Consider the following 17945-nt stretch of genomic DNA (forward strand, 5'->3'; position numbering starts at 1 on the left):
TGTAGACTGAGGTGGTTGAACTATCTAAAACCAAATATAAACAGAGGAGAATTTAAAGATGACGAAGTGGATCTTATCATAAAGGTCCATAAGCTTCTTGGTAACAGGCAAGTGCTGGAATTATTTGGCTCTTTTTAATTTTAGGACAATACGTAATTTGGTCACTTCTTCTCTCCCACTCTCGCTCTCTCTTTCGGGAAAATTTGTATGAGGTCTAAGAACCCACAAGTTAAAAAAACATATGCTAAATATAATTAAATATGAATTCCTAAATTTATTGATATTAAAGTTGTAATAAATTATGTTTGGTTCGTGTTTTTTAAAAAATTTTAAAGTGAAAAACTATTAAAGTATTTTAGTTTTTTATACATAAATTCCGTATCTCCATTACTATATTCTACAATAAATTTGTAAATCTTAGAAAGTATCATTAAAAGCGATTTTAATATAAATTTTTTGAAAATCAACCGTCCTTACACAAAAATAAAAAATAAAAAATTAAGATATAAAAATACATATTAATATATTTCCTGATTAACTCGTTGTTGGTTTTTAGCAGGAAACAGGTTTCTACCTTTTTAAATCAATTTAAAGATAAATTGTAACTATCAATTTAGTCTTGGAGCACCTTTGTCGGGCGTCGCATAAAATTAACTTTCAAATTATATTTTCTTATAGGATATATATTATATATATCACCTAAAAAGATCATTACAACACAGTTTTTTTTTTCTTTATAAAGGAGGGCTCTAATATTAATAAGAAGCAAAGAAGTTAATTATCATGTGGCCCAGCTCACTTATGATCTCTCATTAATATGATATTAATGAAAATCTTATTTTTCAAATTAAATAAAAATCGTAAATATTATTAAATAGGATATTTATACGCGCAAGTTAGCTATTTGGATGAATTACAAACAGTCTCAAACTAATAAAAACATTTCTTTGATGCAATATTTCATTTTAATAACTCTTTCAAATAAATATTTCATTTTATATTTATTAGTTTTGAAGCTCTCAATTAATTAAGTATGGAGGTAGTTGAACACCTTTTTAGTGCAATATTTCATATTAGGATGCAAATGTTTTACATATCTATATATGCGAATAATGAACCATTTCTATTTGGATGCATATATATAAATGCAGATGGTCGCTAATAACGATAAGGCATCCAGGAAGAACGGCAAATGATGTGAAGAACTGCTGGAATACCTACATACACAAGAAAAGAACTAATTCGTCTTCCTACTTCAATAAATAATAAAGAAATGGAAGAAGAAGAGAATAATATTGTGACAAAAACTAAAGCCATAAGGCCACCGGCTCGGACCTTCAAACGTAATCTCTCGATTAATTCTCCATGTCTTGTGGAAAATACTGGAATTATGAACAATCGTAATCAGCTGCAAGTTACAAGTACTCGTCAAGATCATACTCAGGCCCCATGCAATGACATTTCTTCTCTCGTTACTACAATACAAAAAGAAGATGGAGGAGAACTGATGTTGTGGGAAAACATTTTAAATGATACTAATTTTGAAGATATTTCTTTAGTTAATCATCAAGATACTACACTTTTCCCTATATGCGGGTCACAGGAAAGTTGTATCCGGATCTTTGGACACAAGACAGTATTTATAATATTGAAATGTCCCTCACGAAACTTGGGGATGAAAATCTCTTCTGATGCAGAGAATTATTATCGAATTGGGAAGTGTATATATATACTGTATATATATCCGATCTGAGAGTCGATGATCGATGAAAAGAATAAGAATGTGAATATATATTTATAGTTAATATTGCTTCTTTACTTTGTTTAAAGGCTGATAATCTATATGTCTCTATATTATCCACATAATAATATATAAGTTCTATTTAGTTGTGGATTTCTGTTCATTTTTAAGGTAAATAACGAAAGATAAAAATTATAGTATTCTTTTTGGGGTGCGTTATTTTTATACAACTGAACCCTAAAAAGTGAACATGAATAAATACTCATGGAAATTATGTTTCCGGGATTGTTAATTGTGATTAATTAAAAAAAAAACCCTATTCCCAGGAATGTGATTCTCAAGCCTTCTTAATTAACAACCTACACAATACACATGTTAATACTTGTCCCGAAAATGTCATTTCCGGGACAAGCTTAAATATTGTTATTCGCGTAATTAAGTTAATTGTCTCGAAAATGGCATTTTCGGGAAATATATATATGTTTATGAAACCAAAAAACTCTTACGAATGTCGATCTTTTAGGGTTAAAACGTATAATTATAATTTTCTGACTCTTTCTACGATGGCCTATTTCCACTCTGTACAGATCTAGGAACCTTAGCACATATAAATATCCGTAATTTGTAACCATGTATTTCATAAAATCTACATCCTAAGCTGTCTCGTTGAAAAAGGAGGGAAACTGGGTGTCATTTTTGAGAATCCTGGAACATATTCTAGTCATTCTGCATAAAAGGGCGCCAGTGTAGCTGAAATGGACTTTGAGGACCAAATGTTGATTTTCTGAAAAGTTGGACAAGTAGACAAATTGAAGAATTCAGCATATGAGAAATCTCGTAATGATATCGAAAACAATCTGGAAAGGTTAACTGGTTGATTTGAAGCCTTGATTGAAATGGTGAAGTTTAGGAACTTACAAATTTACCCAGTTGTATAGTTTGTTGTTGAAATTTTGGTCCTAGAATAGGATTTCCTTATTTACTCCCTTAACTACTTTAACTACCATACCAGCTTAGCAGATAGTGTATTGAACTAAATTGGACATAGAGATATTCCAATTTCCAATCATGGATGACGATTTTGTTTATAGTTGTACTTGTCACACATTTACTAAATTAATAAGACGAGAAATATACTTGTTTTTGCTTGTTCAAACTTGAAACAATACATTGTAAAATCTTCCAAGGGTGATCCGTATATGAATCCGAATTTAAAGACTACCTCACTCTCATAAACAACTTCATTTTCATTTCTATAAATTTATCCATAACCCGATTACTATACCTCCCAATTCAAATTAATTCCACAAGGAAAACAAATTAACACAGCATTTATAAAACAATACAAATGGCCGATCCACAAGAGGTTGCTGACCGTGAGCGCATTTTCAAGCGGTTTGACGCCAATGGCGACGGGAAAATATCGGCATCTGAGCTGGGAGACGCCTTGAAAACCCTAGGCTCCATCACCGGTGAAGAAGTTAAACGTATGATGTCAGAGATCGACACAGACGGTGACGGTTTCATTTCCCACGAGGAGTTCACACAGTTCGCAAATGCTAACCGCGGCCTAATGAAGGATGTTGCTAAGATATTCTGAATGTGTCATCTAATGATCTATTTTCAATTTGATCATTTGATGTTTTTAATTTGGTTTGTGTGATGAATGATGTTTTAGTGGTGATCATTTATCAAGAAGTTTATATGGATAAAATGTACATGCATGGTGCATGGTTTTACTTCCTCTGTGTTTTTGTATTTAAGGCAGTTGTATCAAATTTTCTTATATTGTAGTACAAGTCTATTACTGTCTCCATCCATGAATAATTGACACAAGTTGGTACATTAAAAATTAATGTATCTAGATGAAAAATATATCTAGCTACATTCAATTATCATTGACTGTAAGTGTTTGTGTCAATTATTTGTGGACGGGAGGATTATGATTTAAGTTGAAAAAGGAATGAAAATGAGCAGTTTCTAGATCAACAGACAAATCATATATAACTTAGAGAAGACTGTGTAAATCAGTACTTTCCCAATTCAATTTTGTCGATGAAGATTCGACACAACCGGTGACAGCTAAAACAGAAAACAAGAACAATCAGGAGAGTCTTGTTCCTATTTACAATCTAATTGACACTTTTCTCTGTTGTCATCATACTAATTAAGCCTTGACTTAAGGCTTCACAACTGAAAAGTAGGAAGTTTTTATGTTTCAGCGACAGTAAAAGTGTGCATCATCTTCAAATTCTGAGACTCCAAGCATAGCCAAATCTAAGTGACTCATCATCTCACTTTTGGTTTGCTGTATTTGAGAGTAACAATCAACAATTGATCCTGAAATGTTGGATTTCTTTATGTTAGAGAATATTGGTTCCACTAAGCCTTTTAGTATAGCATTAATCTCATGATTCCTGGCCTCCGAGATTCTTCGTTGGTAATGCAGGCTGCTGCAGCTTGAATCAGCTGCAATATTTCCGGTGAGTTTTTCTCCGTACATTTTAGAGTTGGATCAAGCAATTCTTCAATTGCTTCTTTTCCTTTTTGCAAAAGGGGTTTCGCCTGAAATGAAAATGCATAGTTTATACAAATAGTTTTTAAGATTTGCTAGTAATTATGAACAAATCATTACAAACTAGGCCTACCCATTCGACCAAATTCTCTTCTCCGGGTGGCCGTCTTGCATCGATTGGCTGCCTTCCTGTTAGTAGTTCAGTAGGACAACACCAAAAGCATAAACATCAGTTTTATCTGATATTTTTCCATGCTGGAAATATTCAGGAGCCAAATATCTGCAGACAAATTCACTAATAGGTTAAAAATTGATGGATCATGAGTCATGAACTAACAACTGCAAAAGCAATATTATTTTTTCAATTTTGTGCAAAAATCTTACCCGAATGTCCCTTTGACAGTTTTGCAAAGGAATGGAATAGAAGGTGCAGCAGTCCAAGTAGCTAATCCGAAATCGCATAACTGCAAACATCATAATCGAAACGTAAATATCGTTGGAAAAGACTAATAATTAACAGAGAAGGATCGAAGCATTCATTTTCCAATACCTTAGGTCTTCTCTTTGAAGAGAGAAGAATATTTGAAGGTTTAATATCTCTGTGAACAACACATCTCTCAGTTCCATTATGCAAATAAGTGATGGCTTCTGCAATCCCAATTGCAACTTTGTACCTTGCCGACCAAGGAAGCTTTACTCCTCCCTTCTTGGCTATGGATGAGAAAAATATCAAATGAATCACTTAAAAATCCAACAAAATTGACATTTAAAAACTATCTATCCAAACAGAATCATGAAGGAAACAATAGTATTACATACCGTGCAAATGGCATTCCAAGCTTCCACCAGAGACATACTTGTAAACCAAGAAAAGTCCTTCCTCCGAATCGATGCAAAATCCAACAAGAGGTACAATGTTTTTGTGGTGTAATGAACTAGCAATCATCAATTCTCTACAAAATGCTTTTGGTGATTCTTTATCATCCTTGTCTAATCTCTTGATTGCCACTACAGTCTTCAAAAAACCAACTTTACCCCTAAATACGAAGCTCAAAGCTCCTCTCCCCAAAACTCTACCTACCAAAAATCCAATTTCCAATCACCATTCAATACCTAAATAGCATTGTTACCTCAAAATCAAGCAAACAAAATGATTAAAGTTCATACCTTTAGAGAAATTTCTTGTGGAAGCCATAATTTCAGCATAACTAAACCTGATCAAAGAATTAGAAACAGGGAAATGCTCCTTTCCAGAGATTGAATCCTTCTCCATTTCATCTCTTGTATTTTATTGTTATCCTTACACCCATTATCCAAATTTACCATTAAAACAGTAGCTGAAGAGTTCATCATGTTCATGGAATCAATCTCAACTTGTGAACACAAATTGAACCGGAAAGAAGAGTGAACCGATTGTGGGTCAGCATTGGTCAACTCTGGTCCGATCCCACCAGCTTCTGCAAGCAACCATGCCTTGTTATGCTCCAAAGTTTTCTTTTTGCACACATTTTCATTGATTTCTTCATCATTGTTGTAAGGAAGAAAACAAGCAAACCCAAATTTCAAAACCATTTTTTTCAATAGGATTTTGAGATTGAGCTCATTACAATCACTGTAAGGATCTGTAACTACAAAGGCTGGACTAGTAGTGATATAATATAAAGGATCTAAATTTAATGTGTTTGTGGAAATGCCTTGAGAGACACCCATTTGTACTAGTTTAAAAGCTATAAAAGACAGATCTCAATGACAAATGCACAGAAATCAAGAAGGAAGCCCACACAGATTTAGAGAATATTTAAATGTTCAAAGCTGCTTTGCTTCAAGGGTGGGAAGAGAATTTCTCAACAAAAGATAAATAGATGCATGGGGCAGTGTTATAGCACTAAGCCACTAAATAACATAAATAAGGACCCATGAATTTTGATTAATCCATTTTTTTTGTATATGAATTTAAGTGGAGAAGGTGTGTGGTCTTTTCTTGTTGAAAATTTAGTTCCTGAATAAATGAATTTTTGTACTATTTTTCTTGTTTTTTTTTTAAAAAATAAATAAGAAAAGGATAGATGGTTAGGAGGTGAGATTATTTCCGATAAAAACAATCAATGGTTAAGACAACACCTACTTATTGTCTGAGGAGAGATTTTAGGCCAGAAGAATAAAATAAAGAAGATTCTTGCTGCCATGGATGAAGTTGACAAGAACAACTAATGATATCGGGAGTTAAGGACTATGGTCAACTTTATAAATAGTTTAATAGTTCCCAAAATTAAAAAAAAAATCGAGAAACATCGATCGATAAACAAATAATACACGGCGAGAGTTGTTTTGTTTGGGTTATTATGATCAAGAATCTAGGTTATTGAGATTTGTTTCTAAATAAAAAATGATTAATTAGCTAGAGTGATCTTGTTTAATTCCAAACATTTTTAACTCTCTATGTTTAGTCTCTCATGATGTGTAATTACAGTTACTGAGAAACAAATTAAGAATATTACGATTGTGTGATTTGATTGATACCCAAATCAACACGAAAAATAATAATTTTAGTTTGGTGACCATCCAATCCAACAGCTTCCAACAGCCAACGGCCTCTTCCTCTTGCTTATTCAACTAAGCTCCAAAAAAGAAGCTTCAATTATCTAGTCTAGATTTGAACACCATACCTTACTATATCAAAAAAATAAAAATAAAATATCGATTAATTAATATTTAGATAAAATAATTATCGGGTCAATCTTGCCAATAGTACATTCAATGGATTTTGATGTATTTCGTGCTAACCACCTATGGGTTGTACGTACATGTTCCTACTGATTCGAGGGACAAGGGTATTTGATTAACAAAGATCTGTAATCACAATCAACCATTTTAATATCTCATTTGGTCACAATTAGACGTTGTTATGCTTGATAATAGTCAATGGTTGAGATAAATTAGTGGCTAAAATAACATAACCTAGGAACAATAAATTATTACCTGCTGTAATTTAATCGAGGAAAACAATAAATAGAAGATCTTGTGTATGATATATGCCTTTGATTGATCGATTAAACAATCTACGCAACAAATCAACAATAATAATTTACATGGTTGATCCATAAAACAAAAATTGAAAAGATATATATACTACTCCTAAAATTCAAAACAAATTAGTGTGAGAAGCTGAGAGAAAGAACATGGATTTACATACCCAAATTAAATTGTTTGATACTAAGTAGTAATTATTACTCCATATGATTTTTGTAGCCGGTAGGGTCAAGTATGGTCTTAGTTTTTTGAAGATGGTCAGGTATGGTCTCATATAATTATTTTTATAATAATAACTCATAACATTTCAAAACAAAAAAGTCATTTTATAAAATATACATAAAGATTATTATTTTGCATTATTGTTTGCACGTGTGCCATTAGTCGGTGCCTAATATTAAATCACAGTTGATCATCATTTTGCGTTTCGTGATCGTGCCTTGTGTTTGCTAATCAGGAAACCCGCTAATAACATTTTCTTTGAGTACATGTTGCGTAAGTTTTTGGGGGTACATATTAACATAGGGTGAAATTTAGGCGAAGGTTTTTGATGTTGGATATGTCGGGCTTTTGGATAAAACTAGTCAGGGGCCCGTCCGGTGGACGGGAGGGCATTTTCCTTTAAAAACTATTTAAACGGATGTTATATATAATCATCATACCATAATTTATATTTTAGAAGTTCGATAATCATCAAAATATAAATACGAAAACGAATGTTTAAGTAAGACTATCCAGATGAGCATTAAGATTAATTAGAAAAAAATAAAAATAAAAAATTCCTAACGAAATCTAGAATTGTTTACTTGGTTCATCGATGCTAATCTTCTTTCTCAACTTTAACTTTAACCAATCTGGGGTAGACTTTGCTTGGTTTTTCTCCTGTATCATCCTCGTCATCAGATGAAATATACATTGCTCTTTTTCTTTTGTTGGATTTGTCAGTTGTCTGAGTCATGTCGCTATCTTCTCGATCGGTATCCTACCATACCAATTATAAAAATTTAAGTTCATTATATATGTGTATATTTTAGAAATGAAAAAGCGCCTTATAACTAAAGATTCAATCAATAGTGTTTATACCTCCAAATCCGCATCGACGTCTTCTTCTTCTTCTTCTTTCTCAGAAGTCTAGAAGGAAAAAAAATTCAAGCTTTTATGTTAAAAATACGGGTAATAAATAAGGGAGCCCCAACTATAATATTATATATGTGTAAGGTAAATGTGAAAAAGTTTACTCAAGTGAAGTGTTTATCCTTGAACTGTTTAATGAAACCCTCGTCTGATGTCACTCGCTTAACGGTATAAGTTACATCCCAATCCGAGAATAGATCCTCCTCGATAATTCCAAATTTGAATAACATCTCTTTGTCGGCAATTGCTTCAAATTCAGCTAAGAGGTTTTTATTTGATTTTTCCTAATGATGATCATAAAATAGATAAGGTGGTTTACAAACACGTTTAAATAGAAACATAAACATAAGCTCAATTTATTTTCTACCTTGTTTGATGGATTTATAAGGTCAGTTGCAGATTTGCCGATCAACAATTTCACTATCCGATCAAATAGCATTAATGATGTCGTTCCAGTACGATCACGGACTCTCACTTGCATCTTAAATTTGAAAAAAAAATCATGATAAATAATTGACTTGTGTTGGAATATGCATTAGCGGATCGGAATTGACACTTTATTTAAAGCCCATGTAGAATGCTGTTAAATTTATATCGCTTTGCCCTTAAATTTGGTGATATGGCTCAGAGTCAGCAATATAATCAATTAATTAAAAAAATATAAGGCTAAAAAAATAACATTACTATTAGTATAAACGGATGAATTTAAGAATATGGATTTTTGATATCTTACTTTGGCTCAACGGTCAGCAGGTTTTGACACTTTGGACACCACCATTTTGGCACATTCTTTTCAACTTTTTTATTGCACATGGTACATCCTTCACAATACCAATTCTCGATGGACTCGACTTCGATTATTCGTGCAAGCATTGTAAAAAGTTCCACCTGCAATAGAATTTTGAATATTTTACTTTTCTTGATAGGTTTGATTATAATAAATTCTCCAAATAAATAACTACTAATTAAGACTATGAAATTATTATTATCTCTGGAGATATATAAAATTTTTTAACTGTGATTCTTTTCGTAAGGAGCAATTCATCCGACATCGAAACTGGTCCCGATAGTTGAGTTATAATTTGTGCGTAGGAGCCTATATCATTAAGTCTACAATACACCATAAAATCAGCAAGTAAAATCGTAAAAAAAATATCTAGTGTAAATTAAAATCAATCTATGGTATAAAATAATTACTTTTGGCTATATTCGACATCTTCAAGTAGATTCGGGTTGACGAAGATCTTTGTTCCTTGAAAATTATTACTTATTCTAGGAATTTCTGTAATTTAAAATTATTTAAAATTTATTATGGTATACATTATATTATGAGCTTTAAAAAAAAATTAATATAGAAAATTGATGAACTTACTAGTAAAAGTATTCGTAACTGCCGATTGTAAAATAACAACTATTGATTTCTTTAAAGTTGTAGCATCCAATATAGCTTCATTTAATTTCTCGGCAAAAGCATCCCACAAAGTGCAATTAATCATCTTTTTCCTTGAGCATAGGGGAAAAATAAGCATTTAAATAAAAAACCATAATAAATAAAACAAAATTAGATCAATGACATAATTAAATTTATATCATAAATAATGATAAAAAAAAAACTTACTCCAAATCCTCTAGAACAAAGGTAAGCAATTTCATTGTCTTGTGTGGCTTGACTATTTACCATCTGTTTTTTAAAAGTAAACTTACCAAATATAAACGATTCATTCTCCTTATTTAAAATTGAATCAAAGCTCACAAAATTAAAAGAAAATTTTGAAATCCCTTCATCCGAAATCTTTTCGACTATGGATTTGTGGGCCCCGCCTCGATCGCCTCGATTCGAGCGAAGCGGTGCCGACTTTTCTTACTTTGACTTGACTTTTGAGATTATTTACTTAATTAAAACAAAACTAGTATTTAGTAAAACTTAATATCATTACACATGCCTTTAAATATTTCAACTAGTCTTAAAATATTAAATACACTAAAGGAAAATATTAATACACTTCTTCATACTTGAAAAATAGCTGACGGAAGAGAATCCTATCGCCGAGTGCCCGCCCTAGATACCGCTGTCCCTACCGATCAACCTGAAGAGAAAATAAATTTTTCGAAAACGTAAGCTTACGCTTAGTGAGGTTTTATACTTCTATTAAAATATCCTTAGGAAAACCATATATTCACAAAAACATTCCTCATTGAAAACATTTGTAAACTTTCATCTTTCCTCGAAAACTTTTATCGAACCCTTTCAGTGAAAAACATTAGGAGTCACAACAGGGGCGACCTGTTGTATCCCCCAATAACCTCGACTTCCGTAACCATGGAAGTAATAAAGAATCCCATTAGATAGACTAATGGAACCGTACCCTCTGATCAGACCGTAAACATGGGGTCGCATAAGGACCAAGTACTATTTTGGATTGGTCGCCACAAAGTCGACCAAATCCCCCTCGACCTCGAATAAAAAGTTTTGGGTTCGTATAAATATATATATATAAAGCATCAATTGCTTTAAACCTCGTCGTTGTAGAAATGTCTAAACATTATTAGGGATCTTTAAAAAATAATTCTCTTCAGTTTTAAAAAATATATTGTCTATCTATGCCGCATTCTTTAATTAAATCATAAACGTCGTTTCGATAATAACTTACGGCATAGTGTTATATATCTCGTAAACTATGGATATACTTTACTTAATTAAAAAGAAAGTACACTCACCGTGAAACCGTTCCTCGAGTCGCGCCTTTACGCTAATCCGCGATGTCGCTATCTACGCACCTATCGAAATATTGTTGATTAGCCTCATAAATACTAATGTTTAAAAGAAATTACTCGAGGTAATCTTGTTCATAGTTTCGTCATATTCGTTCTCATTTTTACGTTATTAGTGGGTTTGAGATTATTTGTTTAGCTTAATTGTTTATTATATATTACATACAATGGAATAATATCCCTAAAAATATAAAACACTCTTACTGCTTGACAATGATATTCTAATATTGTAGAACCATTTTCTAAGTTAACCATATGACTTAAGAGACTTTTTGAGACACTTAATTATTTTAAAGTCATCTTTTGACAACTAAATGATCTCAAAATTAATGTAAATTTTTCTTTCGTCGAAAATTCCTAAATCTTTGATATATTGTAGAAAATAATATTTTTAATTTACTGTAAAAATTTCATAATTTTTGGATGAATAAAAATGATTTTATTAGCTTCGGAAAATAAATATATTACTTTAATATACAAAATTAGGTTCGGACTAGTCAAATGACCAGAATGGCCTTTGACTTTATTTAGACGCGGTGGTGAACTTGTATATTTGTAAAACATTGAAGGGTATATATGTATATTAACACAGGTCCGGTGATTTTAAGATCAAACCGTTTCAATCAGAATAAACCAACCGAATTGAACTGAACTAAACCGAAAGAACCGATTTTAATTCTTTGAAAAGACAATTTCACCATTGACTATCTTCTGACCGAAAGAAAACGCGTTGGTAAGTTTGTAAATATTTCAAAGTTACAAGGGTAAAATAGTCTTTTAACAGTTTTGAACCAGTTTAGCCTAAGTATAAAAACTGATTGAACCGAATGGTTCATTCATTTTCTCTTCTTCTTCCTCACGCTCGCGACAGAGCTCTCTCTCGTTTTCTCCCTACTGCCCGACGTCGTCCGGCCGATTCCGGCGACGTCGAGGCGCAACCCACACATAGAAATGGTCGTTACAACACAAGGATCCTGATTCCTCTCTCAATTCCGTCTAATACACAACAAGGTAAGCTTAATTTCAATTTCCCAAATTAGGGTTCTTACGACAATTTTAGGGCTTTTGCCCGATTCTCACATATGTTGTTCTATCATAGATTCTAAGCATTTTAACATACATTTTGCTTCCATTCGACACTATTATAGGTTTTGATTCTTACCTTGTTTCTTTTGACCGTTTTGCGAGGTGAATTCTGGTTGAAAATGGGTTGACGGCGTCGAGAGGAAGGTTTTCTGTCACTGGGTCGACGTGAAACTCGGCCGGATTTGGCTGAGTCAACTCGACCAGTCACTGAGTTGACTCGGTCGAGTTGAGTTGACTCGGTCCCGATCAAGGTAAGTGTTCTCAACTCTTCTCTGTGTTAAGCTTGCTTTGGCTTTGGTTTTGTCCTGAGTTGAGCATGTTGGCTGAGTAGATTTACTGAAATTGTTATTCTGTGGCCGGACCGGCAAAATTCTGATTGTATGATGGTTTTTATTTGGAATGCCCTGTTGATATAATTTGAGTTAGAAACACTCCTTGCATGATGAATTGGATTGAGATTGATTGCATGTTTACCTGTTTAGTATAGATGAAATGAACTGAATTGGGTCTTAGAGATGGACTGCTGGCTGAATTTGTGATTAATCTGTTCTGAGTTTAAGTGTTGGCTGTGAGACGCCCGCATTTCGACCCCTTCTGTGGGCCTAGTGCGGGGCCCGTTTGTACCTTCTATCCATCGACTCCTATTGCTTTGCGGAAGCTGGGCCCTAGTCATGCCTCGTAATCTGTACCTGGAGAAAACATTTTATTTGTAGAAAACTGTAAGCTTATACGCTTAGTGAGGTTTTATATTTAAAACACTTAATGAAATATTTAATAATAAACATTTATCTTTACAAACGTCATAAAATATTTTGTTTTTAGAACTCGTCGCAATATATCTTTATTCTACATAAACATTTATAAAGAAAAATTTCCTCGTAAACATTTTTCTCGTAAAACGTGAATTCATACTTCACTTAAAATACCTCGAAAACATATGAACTTCTCGAACCCCTTTCAGTGAAAAAGCTCTAGGATAACTACTATGGGTGACCCACCGTAGTATCCTTAATCTCGGCACCCGTGAACATGGGCGCAAATATAAACTTCCACTACGTGATCTAGGGAAGCCGTACCCTCTGATCAGACCGTCAATCCGGGGCCACATAAGGACCAAGTACTATTAGGAATCAGTCGCCGTGATCTCGACTGTCGGTCGCCACAAAGTCGACCGAATCCTCCTCGAAAGAAAACATTAGTTGGGGTTCGTATTTGTATACATTATATATCATAAAGCAAAAACTTGCTTTTAAACCTCGTTGTTATTAAAACGTCTAAACATTTCTTTATACGCATTAAGTATAATATAACAACTTGCTTTTAAGGTATTCAAAAGTTTTCTCCAGTTTTCAAAAATATAATACGTATCTATGCCATATTTTTAACTAAACCTTAAACAACAAAACAATCGAGAACTATGGCTTATTTATATATATATTTCACCAAGCATCAAAATATTCTTCGAAATGAAAATGAAAGTACACTCACAATTTTCGTAATTAAAAAGAAAGTAACACTCACTGTTCTTTGCGCCTCGAATCGTTCCTCCTCGCATAACCTTGACGTCGCAATTATTCACCTATCGAAATATCGTTAATTAACCTCGTAAATACTAACGCTTTAAAAGGAAAATTACTTGAATTAATCCTATACGTCGATTCGTCCTAAGCATTCTTATCTGAAGTTCAATTACTCCTCCATTATTTTTTTATTAATTGACCTAAAGATTATCTCCTTAATTAAATTGCTTATATATAAGTTACTTATATAAATATCATAAAATTATAGAAAATTCCTTTTGGTTGAAAATGATATTCCAAAATTATAAAATAATTTTCCTAGGTTAGAATATGACTCAAAAGAATTTTGGAAACCCTTAATTATTTTAAATTTATTTTTTGACCACTAAGTTAACTCAGAATTTATATAAATTTATTCTGTCATCAGAAATTCCCAAATCTTTGATATTTTGAAGGAAATAATATTTTTGGCTCACTGTAAAAATTTCATAATTTTTTAATGAATAAAAATTATTTTATTAGCTTCGGAAAATAAATATATTACTTTAATATACAAAATTAGGTTCGGACTAGTCAAATGACCGGAAGAGCCTTTGACTTTATTTTGACGTGTTGGTAAAATTGTAAATTTTTAAAACAGTGAAGGGTATATATGTATATTATCACAGGCTCGGTGATTTTAAAATCAAACCGTTTCAATCCGAATAAACCAAACCGAATTGAACCGAAATAAACTGAAAGAACCGATTTTTATACTGTAAAAAGACAATAAAACCGTTGACTTTTTAATTGACCGGAAAAGTTACGTTAACATCTTGGTAAATATTTTAAAACATGAAGGGTATAATAGTAATTTACTCAATTGAACCGATTCTCACTCTCTGCTATAAATATGATTGAACCAACCGGTTCAATCATAATTCTTTCTTCTTCCTCGCGAGACAGCCCGACTCTCTCTCTCGTCGTCGTCGGCTGCCGTTGTCGGTTACGCCGATTCCGGCAGCGACTGACCTCGACCCGCATATAAAAATGATCCTCTCGACTCCACGATTCTATTCCAATCATCAATTTCATCTAATCTTGCACAGGTAAGTTTTAATTTCAATTATTCGAATTAGGGTTCTTCGATCAATTGTGGGCTTTGCTCCGATTCTCACATATGATGTTCTACCATCGATTCTAAGCGTTCCTATACAAGTTTTCTTTAATCCGAGTCCTAATCAAGTTAGAGTTTTATACCTCGTTCTCTCTGTTTGTTTGCGAGGCCCGATTCTGTTGGAAAAAGGTAAACGGTGGCGAAGGGAAACTTTTCCCCTTCTGGAACGAGCGGGAAAATCGGCCGGATTTGACTGAGTCAACTCGACCAGTCACTGAGTTGACTCGGTCGGGTTGGCTCAGTGAGTTGACTCGGTAAGTACTTCCTCCTCTGGATTCTGTTTGTTTAGCTTTTCTGTTAGAATTCGTTTATATGTTAACTTGAATTTGAAATTATGGCATGCATTACCTGTTTGTGTGTTTTTGGAGTGGCTGAGTTATCTCTTGAAACTGGCTGCCTAAGCCCCTGCCATTGACTGGAAATCTATGAATTCAGTGTCTGGACATCACTGTGAGCTTGCATGTTGTTTTGCTGTGAAATGTAAAATCTTATACAGTTTGGTTTTCCTGTGAATTATGTGACAAGATGTAATTTGGTTTAATGGCTGATAGCTAAAATTGTTTAGGTTACTTAGTTATAATGTGTGAGAGATAGAGATTCAAGCTCTTCTGTAATGGCTGCCTGGCTGTGAATTTGAGAGAGTTTTCCTTAGTTTAGAATTGTGGAAGTACCAAAATCTGGGCAGCCATTGCTTGTAAGAGAACTGCATGCATGCATGGTTTGCTGGCCTGCTTGAGTCACTACACATGTCTGCCTTGTTTACAGCTGTTTTAAGTCAGGAAATGATGCATTTCAGCTGTCCTACAGGTGTCTTTGTTAATGCTAGCTGTGTTATTGTGCTTGTGCAGGAATTGGGTCAAAGGCTGCATTTCCCCAGATTGTGGAGCTGAGTTTGGTAGGCTGAGTGGCTGCCCAGGCTTGCTTGGAATCTGCCTGTACTATTGTGGGCTGCTGGCCGGCTGGCTTGTAATATAGGCTGGCTGGCTGGCTTATTTTTGTTGTAGTGTAGGCTTGTAATTTCATATTCTTCTAATTTTATAAACAAAGTATTAGCTTTAGGAAATGTGTATGGTATTTATTTCTGTTGTACAATACTAGTATATAGAATTCAATTTGTGCTTTACTATTATAAAAGTTTCTTGTGAACTATTACCTAGATGTAAAAATTTAATTTTTATAGTTGTATCATTCTTTTTGTACACTCCCCTAGTATTGAATTATTTATTAACGCATATCTGATAATCATGATCGCACTAATTAAACGAATCTATCGTCAAAACGGAAATTCTTATTCATAGAACACGTGCGTCAATATCATCATTTTATTTAAAGCTATCGCCACGTCGACAACATTTGCACGCAAATCTAAACTCGATTTAACGAGTCGTTACAATTCCTCCCCACCTTGAAAACTTTCGTCCTCGAAAGAACTATCTAAAATTTGAAAATGGTGAGATACCGTTTTCTCATGTCTCGTTCCGATTCCCAAGTCTCCTGCCCGACTACTCCATCGTGGGTGTTACATTTCTAGTGACACCTTTCTGCGCGGAACCCCTTCCTGACACCTTATGATGTTGGGATCCTCTAATGGGTTCCGAATTAGCTCGTGCGGAAAATTGGGGCATTCCCTGCTGAAATGTCTCGGCTGGCGACATATGTAACAGATATTCTTCCCGTGGAAACACTCTCCGAAATGATTCTTTCCACATGTCGCGCATGGAGCTCGGGGCGCATTGGTGTTCCTGAAATTAGAAGCCGTGGAAGTTTGAATCGAAGCTTGAGGCATAGCTCGGTTCCTGTTCCATGGGCGGCTCGTGTGACTGGATGTCTGTCCATGATTGGCTCCTCCTTGGTTTGGCCTCTTCAAAACTTGGTTCCCTGAGTGGAACCCGGAAGCATTTCTCTTATGTTCCTTCATCTTTCTTCTCTCGTTACTGTTTCGCTCCACTTCGATAGCGCACTGAATCAACTCGTGGAAAGTGCGGTGGATAGAAGCCGATATGGGGATCCTGATCTCGTGCCTAAGGCCATTCTTAAACCGCTTCATCTTTTCAGTCTCATCACTGACCCACTTTGGAGCGAAGCGAGAGAGGTTGGTAAACTCTCTTTCGTATTCGGCAACTGTTCGGTGCATCTGGATTAAGTGCACAAACTTTCGATACTTCTCGTCTCTAAAGTGGATAGGGTAGTAGGCCTCCTCGAACTCTATCTTAAAATCTTCCCATTGGACTTTATGGTGGTACTTCCTGAACATCGATTCCCACCAATCGAAAGCATTTGCTTTCATGAGAAACTCTAAGCAAGCCATCTTTTCTTCCTCCTGGATCTCATTCATCGTTTTTAGGGTATGCTCCATATCTCTGAACCAGATATATGCCTTCTCGGGATCCGCGTCGCCGGCAAATTCCTTAACTCCCATTTCACGGATTCTCTCGATAAGGGTCTTAGTTCCCTTCTGCGTCGTCGTCCTCATCAGCTCGTTCAACGCATCTACTGGTACTGCAGCAGGTACTGGTGGTGGGTTTGCACTATCGTTCACCCGACTTTCGGTCTCTTCCGCCATTTCCTCAGGGAACTGATTCCTATGGCCAATACTTCCAACAGGCGATAGAACAGGTATTCCGTTCACTCGGTGCACTCGTCGTGGCCTCTTCTCGGCGGCATATCTAAGGAATAGAGAGAATAGGTTAGTTGTCCACTTCAACAAGCGGAATTAGTCATTCCTCGCGAGTATAGATCAATCGATCATGACTTGACTCGATTAACTTCCCATGGATCAAATCTTTTTCAACTTGTCAATTTCAAACTTAAAACGAAAGTTCTTCCTTTAAAGAATTATTTCATAAAAATATATTATTTCACATTGACTCTTGAATTGGTGATTGGAAAGAAAATATTTTGCGTGATCACGACTTTTTAAAATGCTGCTGATCCATAGTCCGTCATCTTATCAGGACATGATTAATTGATTCTCCTTTCGTCTTTCACTTC

At 34.4% G+C, this 17945-nt stretch overlaps 2 protein-coding genes and 1 pseudogene across 2 annotated transcripts; 1 reads left to right on the plus strand and 2 right to left on the minus strand.

Moving 5' to 3' along the window:
• Window positions 1–3089: 3089 nt before the first annotated feature.
• LOC139884031 (polcalcin Ole e 3-like) lies at window positions 3090–3341 on the plus strand. The gene has a single exon (XM_071868112.1). The coding sequence runs from the start codon at window positions 3090–3092 to the stop codon at window positions 3339–3341; it is 252 nt and encodes an 83-aa protein (XP_071724213.1).
• A 618-nt stretch (window positions 3342–3959) lies between these two features.
• LOC139884028 (probable serine/threonine-protein kinase PBL7) lies at window positions 3960–5966 on the minus strand (annotated as a pseudogene).
• Window positions 5967–8106: 2140 nt separating this feature from the next.
• On the minus strand, window positions 8107–10073 carry LOC139884030 (uncharacterized). The gene is made up of 9 exons (XM_071868111.1): window positions 10039–10073; window positions 9793–9923; window positions 9618–9702; window positions 9437–9530; window positions 9207–9308; window positions 8788–8901; window positions 8600–8704; window positions 8370–8417; window positions 8107–8268 (listed from the first exon to the last, which is right to left on the minus strand). Exons 1-9 carry the CDS (start codon window positions 10071–10073, stop codon window positions 8107–8109), a joined length of 876 nt encoding a protein of 291 aa, XP_071724212.1.
• Window positions 10074–17945: the final 7872 nt, after the last annotated feature.

The sequence above is a fragment of the Rutidosis leptorrhynchoides genome, unplaced genomic scaffold (genome assembly GCF_046630445.1).
Source record: "Rutidosis leptorrhynchoides isolate AG116_Rl617_1_P2 unplaced genomic scaffold, CSIRO_AGI_Rlap_v1 contig493, whole genome shotgun sequence".
Classification (NCBI taxonomy): domain Eukaryota; kingdom Viridiplantae; phylum Streptophyta; class Magnoliopsida; order Asterales; family Asteraceae; genus Rutidosis; species Rutidosis leptorrhynchoides.

Coding starts and splice junctions, on each gene's coding strand:
- LOC139884030 (XM_071868111.1), bottom strand. CDS start 10,073: ATGAAATTGCTTACCTTTGTTCTAGAGGATTTGGA. Junction 9,531..9,617: donor GATGTCGAATATAGCCAAAA/GTAATTATTTTA, acceptor GGTGTATTGTAG/ACTTAATGATATAGGCTCCT. Junction 8,269..8,369: donor ACGTCGATGCGGATTTGGAG/GTATAAACACTA, acceptor TTGGTATGGTAG/GATACCGATCGAGAAGATAG.
- LOC139884031 (XM_071868112.1), top strand. CDS start 3,090: ATGGCCGATCCACAAGAGGTTGCTGACCGTGAGCGCATTTTCAAGCGG.